A 19,445-nucleotide genomic window follows, 5' to 3' on the forward strand; every position below is an offset into this window, starting at 1 on the left:
TTTGAGAGTCTTTGCCTGAAGGACAATAGGCAGAAAGCTGTCTTCCTCCCTGTCCTGATTCTGGACCATCATATATTCATTGTAACCCTGGATCTAATAAGTGCCAATAGGGATCAAAAGAAATATAAATGTAATTCTCTCTGTGACCAAAAGATCCAGGTTTAAGGTGGATCTATGCTGGTTTATTCTATTATTGATTTTTATAATATGTTTTTTTGTTGATTTGATCCATGGGGGATTTGAACATTGAATCTCATGTTTTACATAATATTTCATGTCATGGTCATCGCCGATTGAGCTGCCCCCTGTGGGCGATTTATATAATAGTTGTTCTGGTTCACTTTTTCAGTATTTTATTATTATGGTTGGCTGTCCTTTAATTTTCATTTTTACAGGTTTCAGTTTCTTTCAATATAGTTTATTAATGTTGCAAATGTGACACATGTACCTGGGCTGTAGATGCACTTTGCTATTCTTGGTGTGGTTAACGGTTAACCTATTTTTTGTCAGCAGTTATCCTCTCTAAGAAAAATGATTTCATTTTGTAGAACAATTCTGGAATATTCACTGTTATTTGGATGCAAAATTTCTTTAGGATAACCTATTCAGCTCAAAAATATAAAAGTTGAAAATGTGGATGCTGTTGATCCATGGTCTTTGGAATAAAGCGTTGTCTTTCTCCCTGTCCTGATTCTAGATTATCCTTTTTTGTGTCAGCTAGTGTACTTTCTAAGTAAATTTATTTCAGTTTGTAGAATTCTTCTTTCACTTGTGGAGTTAAAATAAAGTCTAGCATGAACATTATTTTATGCAAAAATATTGACTGGCATATGGATGCAGAAACTTCTGTAGGAGAACCTACCCAACTCAAAGATAAAGAAGTTGAAAATGAGGATGCTGTAGTCGATAATGTAGCTCAGGATGGAAATTCAGTTCTGGATGAGATTCTTTTCAGTGCCCAAGAAAATCTAAAGCAAGCAGAAAGAGTTGAAAAAGATGGACTGGAGGAAGAGGTAACTTTGCAATCATTATGTCATGTCCTTCATGTTAACTTTTAATGTCAGGTCTGATTTTATTTTTATTCAACAATGATTTTATACCTAGAAATTATTTTGCTCAATAAAATTCTGAAAACTGTTGGAAATAAATCCACTGGTATTTTAACTTCACAAGTAAATTTGAAGCAGAAATAAATAGAAAATCAGCCACAAGAAACAGCAGAAAATTCTTGCCAACAATTTCTCCTTCACTTTATTAACTCATGAAAATTAAAGCCTTGATCCACAGAAAAGACACAGAAAATACAACACATTATGGAAGCTGGATTTCGCCCCCCTTGGAATTTCAGCCTCTAGAGAAATTCAGCCCACATGAAAAATCTCAGCCTTGGAAAACTCAGTTCCTCCACCTGTAGATTGGTCTCCTTTTCTTCGTCTGTACAGCTTCCTTGCGTCCTAAGGAATTCGGCCTTCCTCTTCTGTGCAAACCCTTGGCTGGAAAAACTCGGCTTCTCACTGGTTTCAGCCTCCTACACCACAAACTCTGCTTGCTTGAATTCCTCTCCCAAAATTACCTTGCTGCACACCTTTCCCTTCTCTCTAGTCTTTGAATCTCTCATTCCTTGAGAAAATCGATCTCTAAATCACGATGTGTCTTTCACCTCTCCCTTCGGCTTATTTTATCATTTCATTAAGCCAAATCCCTAACCCTAATCTCCGAAGTGGTGAATGGCTAGGACTAGATCCTAGGCCTCCCTTGAGATAAACAGTAGAGTTTAGATCTGTCACTTAAATAATGAAATTATTTATCCTTAGAAGCTTGGCTCTATAGTCAACATTAATTAATAATGAATTAATGTACTTTTCGTAAGTTAAACTTAAGAAAGAAATCATAATCACTTACTCCTCATGAACAAGTACCTAAAGAGGCAATTTGACATCGTCTACATGCGTGACATTGAGCCTATGCAAAAGAACCTGTCCTAGCTAATAACACTAACACTTTAATTAATTCGATATTGTGACTAAGGCTTTTCATTTAATTCCATGTCATGAATACACTATGTTAACTTTTGTGATTTGGAGGATTATTAGAAGTAAACACTAGGTTACTCAGGGGGCATGCTACCATTTCCATTTTTAGGTGCAAAACATCCCTATCCTTCACACATGGTCACCCAATCGGGTCTAGAACGAAATGATCCTGAACATCACCTTAATGTAGGCGATTTTCTTCAAATCCAAGTTCATCATCTATGATCAAGTTGTTGAAAATTGGCAGCTTAGGGATGAATTTCCTCATCTAAAATCTCATTTCTGACAATTCTGGAGTGACTTTCTAAAAATAGAAATGATGTCTATCATTTCAAGCACAACTTTCCAAAAATAGTAAATCACCTTGCTTCAATTGGTAATCAAGCATTGATGACGGAAAATCAGTTAACTTATCCTTAATCAATCTTAATTGTTCAATTTTTTATTCAATTATCAATATTATCATTAATATTATTATTATCCTTATGATACTATAATATTATTATCTAAATGGAAATACATGTCACCTTTCCTACTTGGCGTCAAGAAATCTAGGGCAGATAGATTAGGTGATTTCTTTTACTTTTGATAAATGCTTGTGATTTATATTACTTAACTAGATTAACTTTTTCTTTTTACTTGATTATAATCATCAAACAACTACCAAACAATAAAGAACAGTGAGACAAGAGGACACAAGATGTAGGTGATCAGCCAGGGCCAAAACCTCTCCACTTGAGAGGAAAACCCACAAGAACTCTTCTCTTCATATAGAACATCAAATGATGAATTCCAAGACCTATGACCCTTGAGCAAGACCCCTCCAAGACCAAGTCAAACCACTCATGGATGTGCTCCTCTTCCACAAAGTCAATGACAGTCAAACTAGCCTTCCAACAACTGCTTGCTTCTTCTTCGACCTCAATTACAAACGTGTATTGTTGACTGTGATTCTCAGCCCTCCTGTAGCAGCCCTAATTCGCATGTGTGATAGAAATATGGTGAAGATGGTCTCTATTCTCCTTCACTTGGGCAATAGTTCTCTCTCCAATAGTTCAACTTGAATATAGATGCTTATTTAACCCTTTACTTGGCCTTTTAACCTGATTGTAATCCGGTTTTGTTGTAGGTGAGATGATGCCCTAATTACGGTGTGCACGTGTGAGAGATTACCCAAACAAACCTCAAGAAAACTGACTTCTTCTTCGTTCTGTCTTCTCCTTTCTTCAATGGATCTTCTAGTGTTTTTTGTGCTTCAGATCGAGCTACTTGTGTGTGCTTGGACGCCCTCCAAAGTGGTCAACTAGCCTCATATATATATGCTTCTTGTTCTAGTTTGAACGCCGACTTGTCACTGTCTCTAGGCCGACTTGACACTTGGAAAGACTGACTTGTCTAGGAGTATTATTTCAAGGTCTTGGAGGGTCTTTTGACTCTAACAAGTTTTCTTTACAATATGAATCACACCCAAAAGGGTCTTCCATACATGACAATGACTCAATCGACTTGTAGACTAATTGACAAGCCCCAGAAGCACTCAATGGGTGCTTGACCTAAAAATAAATTTCCCTTGGGCATGAAACCCATGCCCCAAGAATGACAATAATAAATCTATTTTTCTCTTTAAAACAAATACATAAAATCATGATTACATATGTCATTATGAATACCAAACCTAGTAACATATTTCAACACTTGGTACTCAATAATGCCCTCTTCGTACCTCTCTCTCCTTGATGGCACTCATACCTCTCTCTCACACTTAATGATGCGTTACTCCCTCTCTATTAATGGATTTGTTTCACTCCTCTTGCTCTCTCTTATGTGCATTAAAGACTTATCATAAAAGATTATTCTTACGCACTCTTCAATGCATATGATACACTCTCTCGTTCGAGGAATGCGTAACTCTCTCCTTTATGTCATGAGTTACAAGGCATGCATACCTCCTCTCCCTAAATTGGCATGTGTAACTCTCCCTCAAGGCATGCAAGTTACTCCTCCTTTATGACTCGAACTCCTTGCTCCTCCTATATATATGTACCTCATATCCTCTCTAGTCACTTGTGCATTGTGAAAGAAGAATTCAAACTTGTGGAAGAGAGAGAGAGAGAGAGAGAGAGAGAGAGAGAGAGACTTGGAGAATAAGAGCAAAACTTGGTGATACAATGTTATGAACATAAATTATGTAAAAATAAATAAAAATAGATAATAAATAATAATCATAATAATATAAATATATTAATAAATAATAAGTAAATTAACTAATGGTTAGTTAGGTAATAATGAAAAGGCATGTCTTAGAGACATGTCTGTTCGTGAAAGGGTACTTACCTGTCTATATATACAGGACCCTCATTCTCATTTGTAACCATCCTACATCAATTCTTTATACAATATACAATTTACAATTACTGTCCTACCATGGATGTCTTTGTCTACGAAGTATTTTAAATATTTCTGCTGCGTATACGACTTGTGGTTTTTACATTGGTATCAGAGCCAGTCTGATCTGACCTTTAGCCTTCAACTCGTCGTCAATTTTGTTGTCGTCAATCAAGCATTCACTACGAGAAGGAGGTTCTCCATTCTGGTGGTTTTTCCATTTAGTCCTTTGGCGATTCTTAAAAAAAATATTATTAAAAAAAATCATTTTTTTTTTGTAAAAAAAATAAAGAATTAAGAAAAAAGAAGGAAAGAAAAAAATCACTACATAAATAAAAAAATATAGAAATAAAAAACATAAAACTGACCGTTGCCATGGTTGTTCCAGTAGAGACCCTTACTCGGCCGGATCTACCATTGCTCTTTGTTCAATTTTGCGGGTTCTCTTTGATCTCAATGCCTTAAGGTCAACGCAACGCGTCGCCGAGAACCCTTTATATACAAGCTAATCAACCTGAGCAGTAGTTCCCTCTTACACAACATTCCCCTCTTAATGGTCTTCATCATTAAGTAACGAAGACAATTTATGTTCTTTTTTTTTTAAAATCTGAAGAAGTGATTGAGGTTGCGTGCAACTCTCAAATAAATTCGATGAAAAAAAAACAACACCGTAGTCATCATGTTGCCTTACTAAATAGGTTGACCGCCACACCCATTGCTCGTAATAGATGCCGCCACGTTGGAGCAGTTGCAACGACATTTCTGTCACAATAAGCCGACACACCCAAGCACCACATCCGCAACTTGCTTAGTTTATCCCTGTCAACACCGTTCCCAACAGTTGACACCGATCTCATTGTCTCCCCATCATTTAAAATCGCTGTACCTTCAACGACCCATCAAAATTGTTTGCATCCTTCCAACGTGACGTTTCATGTTTTAGAAGACATTTAATTATATACATTAAGTTAAAACTATATAGTTAATTCGTGTATATATATATATATATATATATATATATAGATATATATATATATATGAAATTACAATTTTTTAATTAATTAATAATTATATAAATAGTTAACTATAAAAGTATTTTTTTATATAATATAATGAGTTAAAAAAAAGCAAAAGGTACTTTTTACTTGGAAAAAAATAATAAAAATAAAAAAAAAGAAAAGAAAATGAAAAAGAGGAATAAATTATATATATATAGTTGAAAAAAAGAGGGGAAATATATTATCAAAACCAAGTTCACTCGACAAACAAAAAAAAGTTCATTACTGATGAAAGATAAAGTGAAATTTGAAGATGAACAAAGAAACTATGGATTCCATACACAACTCCACATTTTGGACCAGATGTCCATTTTGTGGAGTAGGAAATCAATATTTATCGATTTATAAAAATTTCACAGTACCTTGTCCGAAATGTCGAAGATTGTTTACTTTAGAAGAATATCAAGATAGTGCCCAGACACATATTAAAAATTTAAAAGAAGAAATCTCCAAACTCCAAAAAAGAATGAAGCATCTGAAAAGAAATATAAAGATCTCCAAGATCGTTTTAATGAAAATCAACAGAAAGCAACGAAGAAATTTTGCATCTAAAGAACCACAATGAGAAACTTCTTGCACAAGTCAAAAAGTGTAAAACTAAGAAGCACAAGTTAGAACAAGAAAAAGAAAGTTGTGACAAAAAATTCAACGAAAGTCTATCAAAGAAAGAAGAGGAAAATTTATGCTTAAAAGACCTTAACAAAAAATTATTAGAACAAATCAAGTGTTTAAAAGACGAGAAGCTTGAAGGCCAAAATAAAGTTGACTTAGAAAATGAGGAATGCTTACGTCTCAAAAATCATAACCAAAATCTGCTCAAATAGATTAAAAAACTTAAGGATGATAAGAAATCATTGACGAATAGGTTTGAAGAAATTGTCGCAAAAGAAGCACCAAAATCGCTAGATGTAGTAGTCCAAGTTGGGGAAGAAGAAACAAACATCGATTCCACTAATCTCACAGTTCAGGCAAATCCAAATCCTACTGAAGTAAAGACGTACTCAGAGGTTTCCGTTCAAACGATGAACATTCCAAGTGATGATTCAGTTGCCAACTCAACAACAACAACGCCTGAAGAAAATCAGGAATCAACCACTAACATGATAAGGGGAAGTCCAACCAAAAGAACTATGTATCGACATCCTACTTTCCCATCAATCTACATACCAGTGTCACTAAGAGAATAAACGACAAGTTTATGTTTCCAGGAATACTGAAGTTTGCAGAATCCAGTCCCACGATAACGATTCATCACAAAATTTGATTCTGTAGAAGATCAATCTAGGATGGTCCGATCCGTTCTCAGTACGACAATTTTATATATCACTCCAAGGATCATATCAACTTGTATCAACAAAGATGATCGTCCTGAGGAGAGAAGACATTCGCAACAGATAAGAGTTCAAGTCCTTTCATCAACAAGCTTTGAGGACAAAGCTTTTTGAAGGGGAAGGCAATGTTATGAACATAAATTATGTAAAAATAAATAAAAATAGATAATAAATAATAATCATAATAATATAAATATAATAATAAATAATAAGTAAATTAACTAATGGTTAGTTAGTTAATAATGAAAAGGCATGTCTTAGAGACATGCCTGTTCGTGAAAGGGTACTTACCTGTTTATATATACAGGACCCCCATTCTCATTTGTAATCATCCTACATCAATTCTTTATACAATATACAATTTAGCTAATTGTTCAAATTGTCTTGTTAGGGTTTCACTCTCTTAGTGATTCTTTGGTTGTGTGCGTTTGGGGATCTTACCCTTTGAATTGGAACCTTGAAATTACCCAAAGAACCTTTGTAATCCTATCTTCCACCATAAACCTTAATGGTGCAATTCTTGATTGATGGTATTTTACATAGAAGCTTTAAGTGGGACTGTTGACTTGTGATTGGGCCATTAAATCCCTAAGATTTACAAGGGAGAACACCCACCCCCTTGAGCTAGAGGAGAGATGGCTAGAAGTGAGAGGGGGGTTGGTGAGGTGATAGTGGCATCCCTCCTTAGGTATTGTTGCTGCAAAATCTAGCAGGCCTTGCAGAGGGAAACCTTACAAAGTATAAACTAGACTAAGAAGCAACAATGGGGTAGTGGCCCACTGTCACCATAGCCAAAACCCCCTTCTCTTTACATATTTTCACCAATGGGAGTGTTAATTTGTGTAGCAGCAAACAAGTGTTCTAGTCTCTCTGGTGTCTAAGAGGCTAAGGAACATGAGATCTCCAAAATTCAAAAAAGGTTTCGCGAGATAAGCTTGGGAAACACCTTAATTAAATTAATTTGCCATAATTAAAATATTTCCTAAGTCTAACTTAGGAAAAGTGGTATATTAAAATGAATTAATTAAGGTAGATCGATTTTGTTCTAGAGGCTTCTTTTGATGAAGTTAAATTGATCTTAGTCATCAATTGAGAGCTAATCGTGGCTGTTGAGACTCCAACGCGAGATTATAAGAGCAAGTCACAGGGATTGGAGAAGACATAGGTACAGAGTTGAGCAGTTTGACTACTCATTTGCAGGTATTCAACAAGGGCGCAATTCAAGCTAGGGAAAGCATTAGAGCAAGGGTTGATCTCCCCCTCTTTGAAGAATCACCTTTTGAAGTAAGACATCTCCATCAAGAAGTCATCATCCACTATCAATATCATCATCAAAATTGTTAAACACACACATGGCAGCAACAGAATATTAAAGATAAGCAGGAGAGTACATTTATTATTAACAAATGATATACATTTATAGTACATGGTGTGACCCTTGGATTCATATTTCAAATGGTCTCTTGGACTCCTTTTGGCTGTTCAGCTTCCACAACAACCCTTAGAGGATTAGGTGTCCAACATCCCCCCCCTAATCCGAAGGGTTATGTATGAGTCCAAGAAGAGAGCTGTAATACAAAATGTACAAAAATGCATGGCAGCACTAGGCTGAATGTGCTCTCTGAAATGTTGGTATAAAGGGAGGTGGTTTAAGGATGACCACCAACATTGGAACGCTTAGTGCAGTTCCCGGAACTCTTCCAAGTCTGGCATGAAGCTCAGGTATTCTGCTAGAGGAAGTGCTCCTGATGTTTTGAAGAGGGAAACCTTCAACCATGAAAGGGAGGTCTCACCCTGCATAAAAGGAAGAACCTCAACCTGAAAAGGGAAGTCTCAACCTGTGATGGTTTAAGGATGACCAACAACTCTGGAATGCTTAATGCAATTCCTGGAACTCTTCCGAAACTGGCAAGAAACTGAAGTCTTCTGCTAGAGGAAGTGTCCCCAATTCTTTGAAGAAGTATCACCGACTGAAGGCATGCTTAGGGGCATCTTTGTCTTTGGCTACAACTCTGAATTTGGTATGGTAGGTTGTGGCTCAGGCTCGCTTGATGTGACTTTGAAGCTTGTAGATGACCATCATTTCCCCCCCTGTCAGATACAAGGTGAGATGATGGAGAAAACTCAACTGCAAGACTGTTCAATACTCTAGAACAAGTTTTGACATGTGACTGAAATATCTTCTTGGCTGTTGATGCCCATTGCCAAGAAGCGATCCATCCAAGATGAATCTTTGTTCTTGCAGGAGGTTTGTTTCTGAAGCATCTGTTTGAAGAATGAGTGGTTTTATGACAATGCTTACATGGATGAAGATCAAAACAATGATCTTTCAGATGGCCAACTCGGTCACAGTGTTGGCATTTCACAATCTGTTGCTGTGGAAGAGGGGCAGAATCTAGAACAGCTGAAGGTGAACTGTCATGAAGGAATCCAACACTCTGAAACTGGATGGGCTTTGAGTAATTTGGAATATGAAAGGACACATCCTTGTCATATCCAAGACCAGTTCTGTGCTTGTTGTGGACAAGCTCTTCCCAAGGTCTGATGATTGGCTTGGGAAATGCAGACTGAATTTCTGCTTCTGCATGTAACCTTGCTGCTTTATTGGTCACTGGATCTGAATCAACTTGCTGCTTATGGGAGTCTGTTTCATTGTTCTGAATAGAAACAGGTTCAGAATGATGACTCCTCTGTTTTAATTCTTCTTGCTGTAGCTGAGATTCAAGCTCCAAAAATTCTATCTTTTCTTGTGTATACTGCAGATAGGTTTGGATGTCAAAGAGAGTGTCTTTGCTGACTTTAATTGTGCTTTCACCAGTAGATAAGATTAGAGTGCTTAATAACTCTAATAATCCATGAATTTTCTCCATTATTCAAACAATCAAATCAATAAATGACCAAAAATGCACTTGTAGAAACAATAATGGTTTTAGAAAATTAATTTGCCAACTTTTCAACACGAATTAATTTGCACTGATGTCTGCTCATGTTCTCACTTCACAATGTCTTGTGCCTCAATTTCTACACAGCAAGCCTGATATTGTTTCCTTAACAGAATGTCCAGCTTGACAGGTTTGCAGCCCACAGGCTCTTCTTTTCCAGCAATAACAAGACCCCAACAGAAATGAGATTAGCTTCTATATTTCATCGACCATACACCATATAACACTAACACTTGTGCACAATAGCCTTCAATGCATTCAAAGCAGCATATAGTAGTTCCAGGCTGTGGAATTTCAATCGTCCCCACTCAATTTTGAATAAAACATAAAACAACATAATCCATACCTTTCCGCCTATTCTCCAGGCTCTGCACATTCCCCAAGATTACCTTTATCGCAATCGCTCATCGCAGTCTGCCTTGGTCACACCACATATCACCCCTTCCACATCCGATATGCGACTATCGGAAGTGTTTAAATAACGCTTAAGGCTTTAAACCAGAATCACTCAATCTTTAACGCATTTGCCTTTAAAACCCGGGACACACCACTTTATCGCAATACATAGAAATACATTGGAAAACAAAGGAAAACCCCGCTCTGACAGCATAAGCCGGACTTCAAAATTCATACACTCGCTTCTATAAATATCGTCAGGTCCATCTCTCGAAGTCTTTCTGCTGCACCACTACCCTTGAACTGCGATCTCTGATCAGCGCTTATCGCTATTGGCTATCGGCTATCGCACCGTCCTTCACACCTGGCCTCTTCCACTTAAAAGTTCTGATCCGACATGACTTATGGACTCGATGGGTTCTAGGTTGCAGTATATAATTTGTTGGGTCTGCTCCTAAATCGCATGTCACATATCGCACTTAGCTCAAGACTAATGTCTCCCTTTGATGTATTGCGATGCGATATTACTTGTTCCACTCTCGCGATTTAATCCTGACTGTTGATCTTCCAGATCTAACGGTTGCTGTGCATCAACTCTTCACCTCTCCGCTCTTCTCTTTGCTTATGTTTTACGCTATTTCTTCAGCGTTTCACTGTGCACTCCCTCCTGAGCTTGGACTTTGATTCTTCTAATGGATTCAACGATCCATTATGATCCTCCTCTTCATGTATCTCTCTCTGTGTAATCACCGAACTTCACCTACACACATCTAGAGCAACCTTCTTTGCAGTTGGCTTCTTTGCTAGGGCAGCTGGTTTAGCAGCCTTGGCTGGCTTGGCAGCAGGAGCCTTCATAGACTTGATGGATGGAGCAGCATTCAATGGATACCAAAAGTTTGAAGCAGAGACCACGAAAACGTTTTAATTCCCAAAGAACCTAGTCAATCAACCAATAGTGGAATACACGTAAACTCACCTTTTCACCAATCCGCGGCTTTCGCACAGTTCCCGAGGTTTAACTTTATCGGGTTCATTCTCCACCGTAGATTTCAATCCCATGATCTGACGGTTGATATCCTTTCCACGATCAATCAAACTTGCACGACCATCCTCCGCTGTAGATCTGCACTCACAAGATCCGACGGTCTTCAGCGATTTTAGAAGGAACACTTGCGTGACGATTACCCGTTCGAAATGGGCGGTTTTTCTCTCTCCTCTAGTGGCTACGTGTCATGCGGTGAGTGGAATCGGGCGGACTTGCTATATTACCGCTTACCACTTTTTATGCCCCTGAAATACCGTTTCCTGTGCAAATACCACCTTTTTCGCTGGCTATCTTTCACGCGTCTTCTCCAAGCAATGACCGTTAGATCTGTCGATCTATCGATTGGATGGTTGTTGCTCCCCTTCAACTTTTGACTCAAAATTGTCCGGTTTCCGCTATAAATTTAACACTTCCGCCAGTTTATATTGGAGTCGTGGTTTGGAGGAGCTTCGATACCGGAGTGTGAACCAAAGTGGTAGGGACCGAAGTGTGAACGAGGTAATACTATGGAGGAGACAATGATATAGTTAAGCTCGACAGACAACACATAGGCTGGGGCAGGCGAGGAGAATGCGTGGTGTTTGAGTTTCAATAGGATTTCCAGGTTTGAAAGTGAAGAAAGATTGAGGCTGTGGTGCCATTCATGGGTGAATCGATTTCGATTTCTAATGGGACTCTTTCAACTTTTCTGTGGATATGAATTTGAGACTGATGCATTCAAGGCTTTGAAGACGCCTCTTCCAGCGTAGGTACACTTCTGTATTCAAAAGGAATGCTCACCATTACCAGAGGAAAAATTCAAGGTTGCCTTAGAGGTAATAGACAGATAGGCTTAGATGGCAGAGTCCTAAATTTGACGAGACCACAAGTCAATTCCAAACCAAACTCAAATTGGAGCAGCTATGAACCAGATGATATAGTGCTCACAATAATCTCAACAGATATATAAATACAACCGAAATTTACTGCAGGAGTAATGCTATAACTCAACATATAAACTTTGAACTTCAATTAACGCACAGAGAAAGAGCGTATATACTAGGATTTCATGGGGCAGAGAGCCAAATTTATGTCTTGCGTTCCAACCGGATGCAAATAGATTCTGGAAAGCGTATTAAAGCGGTTCATGAAATTCAGGGTATGGTATAACGTTTAACTCTCGACCAACTCATTCGACAACAAAGATTTTACAGAGATGGTAGTCTAGAACAGAGGTATAGGACTGACATGTATAGAAAGGCCACAGAACAACAAGCTCACATAAACAAGTGGCTCATACTTGAGCAGGGCAGGAGATCGCCCGTTTTGATACCATGTTAAACACATACATGGCAACAACAAAATATTAAAGATAAGCAGGAGAGTACATTTATTATTAACAAATGATATACATTTATAGTACATGGTGTGACCCTTGGATTCATATTCCAAGTGGTCTTTTGGACTCTTTTTGGCTCTTTAGCTTCCACACCAACCCTTAGAGGATTAGGTGTCGAACAAAATCAAGAAGGCATCGAGTTGAAGATATTGTCATCAAGGAGTATCTTCACAAGTAAGTATCTTTATTTCCACATATGAATCTATCAAAATGTCTTTTTGCAAGGAAAGCAACAAGTTGGTTGGGGCATCAAACTTTCTTGCATGGAAAAAGAGGACAGATTTGATCCTCATAGAAAATGAAGTCATGAATCATGTTAAGGGCTCAATCTCTAGACCTTTAGAGGAGGAAGCTCAAACTCTTGCAAAGTACATGAAAGGGGAAGTAAGGGATCAAAGGATTCTCATAGAATCCTTTAAAGATCCCCTCATATCCTAAGTATCAAAATTGGATACATCAAAAGAAATATATGGCAAACTTGTAGAATTATTCTCCGTAAGCACTACCGGAAAAGTGATCTCATTAAGACAAGAACTCTACAAGATGAAGATATTAAAAGAAGATGGAATAGCCTCATACTTTATGAGGGTGTTAGAGATTAGAGACCAACTACAAGAGTTGGAAGAAATAATCTCTGATAAGGAAATGACAACTATAGTACTAATTGCACTACTAGAGGAATGGGGCAACTTTACATCAGGCATTTATGGAAAGGAAGAGGCTACCTTGTTCAATGAACTATGGTCACTATGCAAAATTGAAGAAACTAGGCTAAAGGCAAAAAGTGATGTAGGACCAAATGAGCAAACACAAGCATTTGCTGCCATGACAAAGAGAAAAGGAAAGTTTGAAAAATCTGGTCCTCAGAAAAGGAAGAAGAATATGGCGAAGGTTCAATGCTACGACTGTCAAGAATATGGGCACTACAAGAGAGATTGTCCCAAGCTCAAGAAGGACAACAACAAAAGAGGAAGGGAGGAAGCCCATATAACCGAAGAAGTGGAAGATGCTGAGAAGAAGAAGTCAAAGAAGGAAGAAGTGAAAGATCTCTACTATGATTGAGACAATCTTCTTCACCAAGTTCTTTTCAGTTTTTGTATAACTATCATGGTAGGAAGCATTAGAAGCATGATAGGATGCATCATTTTAGGAGATGGCATCATAAGAGCATATGAATGGAGCAAGAGCACATGACATCATTAGGAGAAGCTTGAAAGATAGCTGAAGTAGAAGCATAGTTTTAAAAATCGGAACCAGTGACTGGACTAACCCACCTAATAAACCAAGTTTCAAACCGAGACTCAATGAACTAGTTTCTAAAAAAATACATGAAATATCTATTTTTAGTGAAAAAAACTATTTTTAAGATTTAAAACCATGATTCCAAACCAATAGAGACAAAATATGCAAAGTTTGCTCATCTATATACCATGTAAAGGTGAATATATCAAAATGGCATCGAGTGCAATACATATCATCGACAAAATACATAAGCAATGAGGCTCTAAATAACCTATAAAGTCCAAAAACAATGCTACAAGCTATGGGGCCATTGGCCTACTACAAGACTACAAGTCTACCCATACATATCAGTGATCATCAAGACCATTCCTCATCATTATCAAATTCATCACCACTACTAGACACAAAATCATTAACAGGAGCTACATAAACATCATTTGGATTAGAGTCTGGGGATGCCTCAACGTCATCTGCAACCTGAGTAGTAACATTGCCACCAATAACAATAGAAGTGGACCAAATGGAAGCACGAGTTGGTCGAGATGCACGACTAGTACCTTCCATTGGTTGTTTTCCTTTTCTTGAAAGCTCCAAACTGTCGCCAAAATAGCTCCAAGACCATTATCCAACCTACTCCAACAAAAACTCAACACTCTCCAAATTCCCAATGAAACTCACAAAAACTCCAAATGAGATATGTGAGGAAAATGAGGGGGAGACCTCATTTTATTGGCTTGGAGAGGGTGCTTTTGGAGGGAAACAACCCTTAGTTTCCCTCCAAACCACCTTAGAAGCTTCCAAAAACTTACACTCTGGGTTTGCGGCCACCATGGCAATTAACCGACTGATTTATGACGAAACTGGTCGGTTTACCCATAAACCGATTGGTTAGGTTCGTTTTTTCTGGAAAATTGGCGAAATGGTGGCTTTGACCTGGGTTTTTGGCTGGTCCGGATAGTTTTGCCAGTGAACCAGCCGATTTGACTGGTTTCCGATTTAGACCGACCGGTTTTTAAAACTACGAGTAGAAGTTTATTGCAGTCATCATTAGAAGGAAGTAACTCTTGGTAACCTCATTCGAAGCATAAGTAGTAATTATGGGCAGAAGGAAGTCATCTAGTGTAGAGCTCATCATACATCATTGGAAAGGAGCATTTGTAGGATGAGGATAATCAAGATCTTCCATTGGAATCTTCATTAGAAGGTTCATCTCTTGGAAGAAGCAAGTGGCTTGCTGAGAATTCAATCTTGGATGGGATTCATTATTTGGAAGAATGATGATATGATGACAAAGGAATGCAGTATGTCAAGATGATTGAAGTACTTTTGATCAAGGGAAAGAAGCTGATGAAGTTTGTGTAGATGATCAAAAGAAGAAAAGAGGTATGCATGCATATGTTTAATAAATTAGGTCATGTCATCATATAGTTGCAGATAGCATGGATGGATACTCTATCTCATTGTGATCAAAAGAAATGATTCTCTTCTGTTGGGAAAGATGCATTGAAGGCATGGTTCACCTATTGGCTAGATGAAATCAACATAATATGCCCTCATATGAAATATGAGGTGGTTGACAAAGATGAAGGAACTATGAATGGAAATACCTGGGAAGCAATATGTGAAGAGAGAAAGAAGAGATCATGAAAGATGCAACTATGGTCAAATGGAAAAGGAAATCAACATCCGATGACTAGAAGAAATTGGCCATGATATCTCCATGGGAAAGATATGAAGACTTTGGAAAAGTTTGGAAAGAAAGAAGACCCTTGACAATTGAATATCTTGGAGATGTGTCAATATGTATGTAGGATGTTGATTTCACAACAAGAAGATATCATGATGAAGGGCCATCACAAAAGGTAATTTTTGATTTGATGTTCATTTCTGATTTTTGAACAATATCTGGATGGGCTAATATAGGACTACTGAAAGAGAATTATGGATATCATCTACAAATAAGAACTCATGTGGAAGGATGGAATATCTTGAAGGATTCATGATGTGGAAAAGGTAGTTGTATGAAGGAAAGCCAAATGTGTACTAACAAATCACTTTCCGATGAAAGGAACGATGACATGACTGACATGGTTCATGAAGGAAAGTGATGGATGGCCAATGCGCTACAAGACGAAGAAGATGAAATTCATGACATCGAGTGAAGGAGATCTATAAGTCGCTGAAGGTCCCATGATCTCCACCAAAGAAGAGATAGTTGCTGCTGGTAATAGGTCCCTAATTAAGAGGAAGCTTGGAAGAAAGTTTCTGGTAAAGAAGAAACTTGGAAGCAAGTCCCTAGCTAAGTGGGAGCTTGGACAAGTCCCTGGTTGAGAGGGAGCTTGGGTACATTCCTTCATAGGAATAGGTATATCTTCCCTAGTTGAGAGGGAGAGATGGGCACATCATTCTTGTCTTCACTTAGGAAGAAAGAATGGAGGATTGGGTAAGCATTTGGCACCCGATACTCTTTGAGGATGTGGTAGGGCTTCCAACATAAGAGTAGTCATAGAGGACCGATATTCTTTGAGGACCGAGAATCCAAGATAAGAATAGTCTCGGAAGGACATACCCTATGAACACCCGGGTGGGGTATTTTCCTTGAGAGACAATGATGATGGTGTCTATAAATCATTGGTCTCGCTAGTATTGTGCTCTGATCTTGTGGAGAGATAGAGCTGTTAATCAAGGCCTTGCTATGTGACAATGCTGGTTGATATGATGCTAAACAGATGGGTTACCAATCCGACTCTTCTTATGAGAGTTCTTCAGATTGAGAATGTCGAAATACCTTGTATGGATTATGAATACCTCCCTAGTTGAGATGGAGTGTTGAAATATGTAAGTAGGTTCTGTCTCATAATGACATTTGTAATCATGATTTTATGTATTTAATGAAAAGAGAAATAAATTTCTTATTGTTATTCTCGAGGCATGGGTTTCATGCTCAAAGGAAATTAAGTTTTAGGTCAAGCTCCCATTGAGAGCTTCTAGGGCTTATGAGTCATTATCATGTATGAAAGACCCTTTTAGGGCATGTTACATATTGTAAGAAAGATTATTTGAGTCAAATTCAAGTCAAAGGACCCTCCAAGACCTTGTCAAATTGCAATGAACAAGTCGGCCTAGAGACAGTTGCAAGTCGACCTCAAATCATGGACAAGAAAGCCTATATAAGGAAGGACTTGACCTCATTCAAGGACACACTTCACTCACAAGTTCGATCACAAGAAAGAAAAAGGAGTTCGAAGAAGAAGAGGACAAAGGAGGAAGAGAAAGTCGAGTTTTTGGGATTGTTTCTGGGCTACTTCTCTCCGCACTTGTGAAGGAATTAGGGTTCATGCTGTTGCAATAAAGCCGAGTTGCAGAAGTGAAGTTAGGTCATCAAAAAGAGCTATATTGCAAGCCAAATTCTCTAGGAGAGAGAATATACCCAAGTGAAGGAGAAAGGAACAAGATCTAGGGGTTCTACAGAAGACTTTCTGGGCAAGTTGAAGTTGCAGAAGATTCTTTCGGGTAGGTCGAAATTGCAAAAGAATCTGCTGGGTAGGTCGAAGTTGCAGAAGAATCTGCTAGGGAGGTCGAAGTGGTTGGAAGTCAGAATTTGCAGAAGTTGCTAGAAGCATGGTTTGACTTGGTCTTGTAGGGTCTTGGTCACGGGTCTATAAGAAGAAGAATTCTTGTCAGTTTTCCTCTCGGTTGGAGAGGTTTTGGCCCTGGTTGATAGCCTACATACTGGGTCCTATTGTCTCATTGTTCTTTATGCTTTGGTAGCTATTTGATGATAGAGAACATTAATAATAATAAATGAAAGAAGCTAACTAAGTGAAGTAAAAACACATCACAAGCTGTTATCAAGAAGAGAAATCACCTACCTTGCTGACCCTAGATTTCTCAACAACAACAAGTGATACAACTGAACTAATAAGAAAAGTTAATGGAATACGGGTGATTAATGCTTAGTGTGATATAAGTGATTTGATGGAATCAATGAATGAAGCACAAAATAACAACAATGACAGTAGAAAAAGCAATTATGAAGAAGACAAAGAACAAGAAAAGGCTCGTTCCAAGATGGTTGTTAGAAATTGGGAAGAAATTTTATTCAACAAAGATCGACATGGCTTGGGTTACGCCAAAGAAAACAATTTTCTTTTTCGAAATTTCTCCAAACTAGTTCAGTTTGTGAGTGCAGGATTTCTTGATGAAGTTAAGAGTATTGATAAAAAGTCTAGCACTATCAAAGAGTTGGTCACATGGAGAGTCAATGTTTTGATCTCTATCCTTGTCTTCACCATGGGAAGACACATCACTTATTAGAGAATTGTCGCATGAAAAAGAAGGCTAAAAAGATAGTTAATTATGGATGGATAAATTCTTGGGTATGGATTCAAGAAGTGAAGAAACTACATTAGTTTTATTGCCAAGTCAAAACAGAGGTAAAGACACAAGAGTCAAGGAAGGTGCTCTCCACACCTAAGGGGGGCGGGGCACAATGATAAAATAAACTCTCCTACACATTTGGGGGTGGGGGTGGGAATGGGGGTGGAGGGCGGGGGGGCGGGTAAATTGATGAACTTAAATGAGGTAGTGGTCATCCAAAAACCACCATCTTATTCCAAGCAAATTGGTTAGTGGTCATCAAAAAACAACCACCTTATTCCCAACAAATTGGTTAGTTGTCATCCAAAAACTGCCACCTTATTCCTAACAGAGTGATTAGTTGTCATCTAAAAATCACCACCATATTCGAAGAATATTGGTTAGTGTTCATCGGGAAATCGCCACATTATTCAAAGAAAGCAGTTAGTCGTACACCAAAAACTATCGGTTTCCATGGAAGATGGTTAGTGGTCAACTAGAGAAACCGCCAACTAATGAATCCAAAGCCCCGACTTGGATCCTTTCCATAATAAACTATATTGAAAAACTTCTCACCTTGCACAAGGGGTACATTAGATATTATGCTTCAAGTTCCGAAGTCTTATTAGTCAAATCAATCAACGTTCAATCAACAATGGGGAATTCTAGCATAGCAACTGGTCTCTTCAACCAGTGTTGGGGGGGGGGGGGCGCCGCCCCACCTCCCCCCTCGATCCCGCTCCCAATCCGCACTCCGGTGGGAGCGCGCTCTCGGAAAAAAAATTCCGCTCCCTGCCAATTTCGGGATCGATCTTGGGAGCGTCGCTCCTGTCACTCCAGGAGCAATCGCTTCCGATCGCTCTCGGGCTTTAAAAATCGCTCTCGGCGGGTGAGCTACGTGGAAAAAAAGAATCGCGCGGAAAAAAAAGTTGTGCGAAAAAAGGAAGAAGCGATGGTTGGAAAAATTAAAGGGAGGGAGGGATGGAAGGGAAGGAAGGAATATAAATAAACCCTCCCTCAAATGAATTCATTATTTTAGAAATGAGAGTGAGAGTGAGAGAAAGAGAGAGCAAGAGAGAGTGAGGAGCAAGAGAGAGTGAGGGGCAAGAGAGAGCAAGTGAGAGTGAGAGCAAGAGAGAGCAAGGAGCAAGGAGCAAGCAAGGAGCAAGGAGAGAGCAAGGAGCAAGGACTTGCAAGGGGAGATTGGAGGCCAAAGAGGTAGGCTCTATTCTAGCAATTTTTTTTAATGTTCATAACTTCATTCCTAAATAAATAA

The 19,445-nt window shown here is 38.4% G+C and overlaps 1 protein-coding gene across 1 annotated transcript in view; it reads left to right on the forward strand.

Annotated features, from left to right (window-relative positions):
* LOC149146917 (RNA helicase, ATP-dependent, SK12/DOB1 protein) overlaps positions 1-19,445 on the forward strand; it is a 565,347-nt gene that overhangs the window by 162,158 nt on the left and 383,744 nt on the right. The window contains exon 6 of the mRNA XM_089440900.1: positions 841-1,013. Coding sequence (XP_089297026.1) covers positions 841-1,013 — 173 coding nt within the window. The remainder of the gene's footprint in view (positions 1-840; positions 1,014-19,445) is intronic.

Source organism: Pinus tabuliformis, chromosome 9 (genome assembly GCF_031772625.1).
Source record: "Pinus tabuliformis cultivar Carrire ecotype Pingquan chromosome 9, CPIR1, whole genome shotgun sequence".
Lineage (NCBI taxonomy): Eukaryota > Viridiplantae > Streptophyta > Pinopsida > Pinales > Pinaceae > Pinus > Pinus tabuliformis.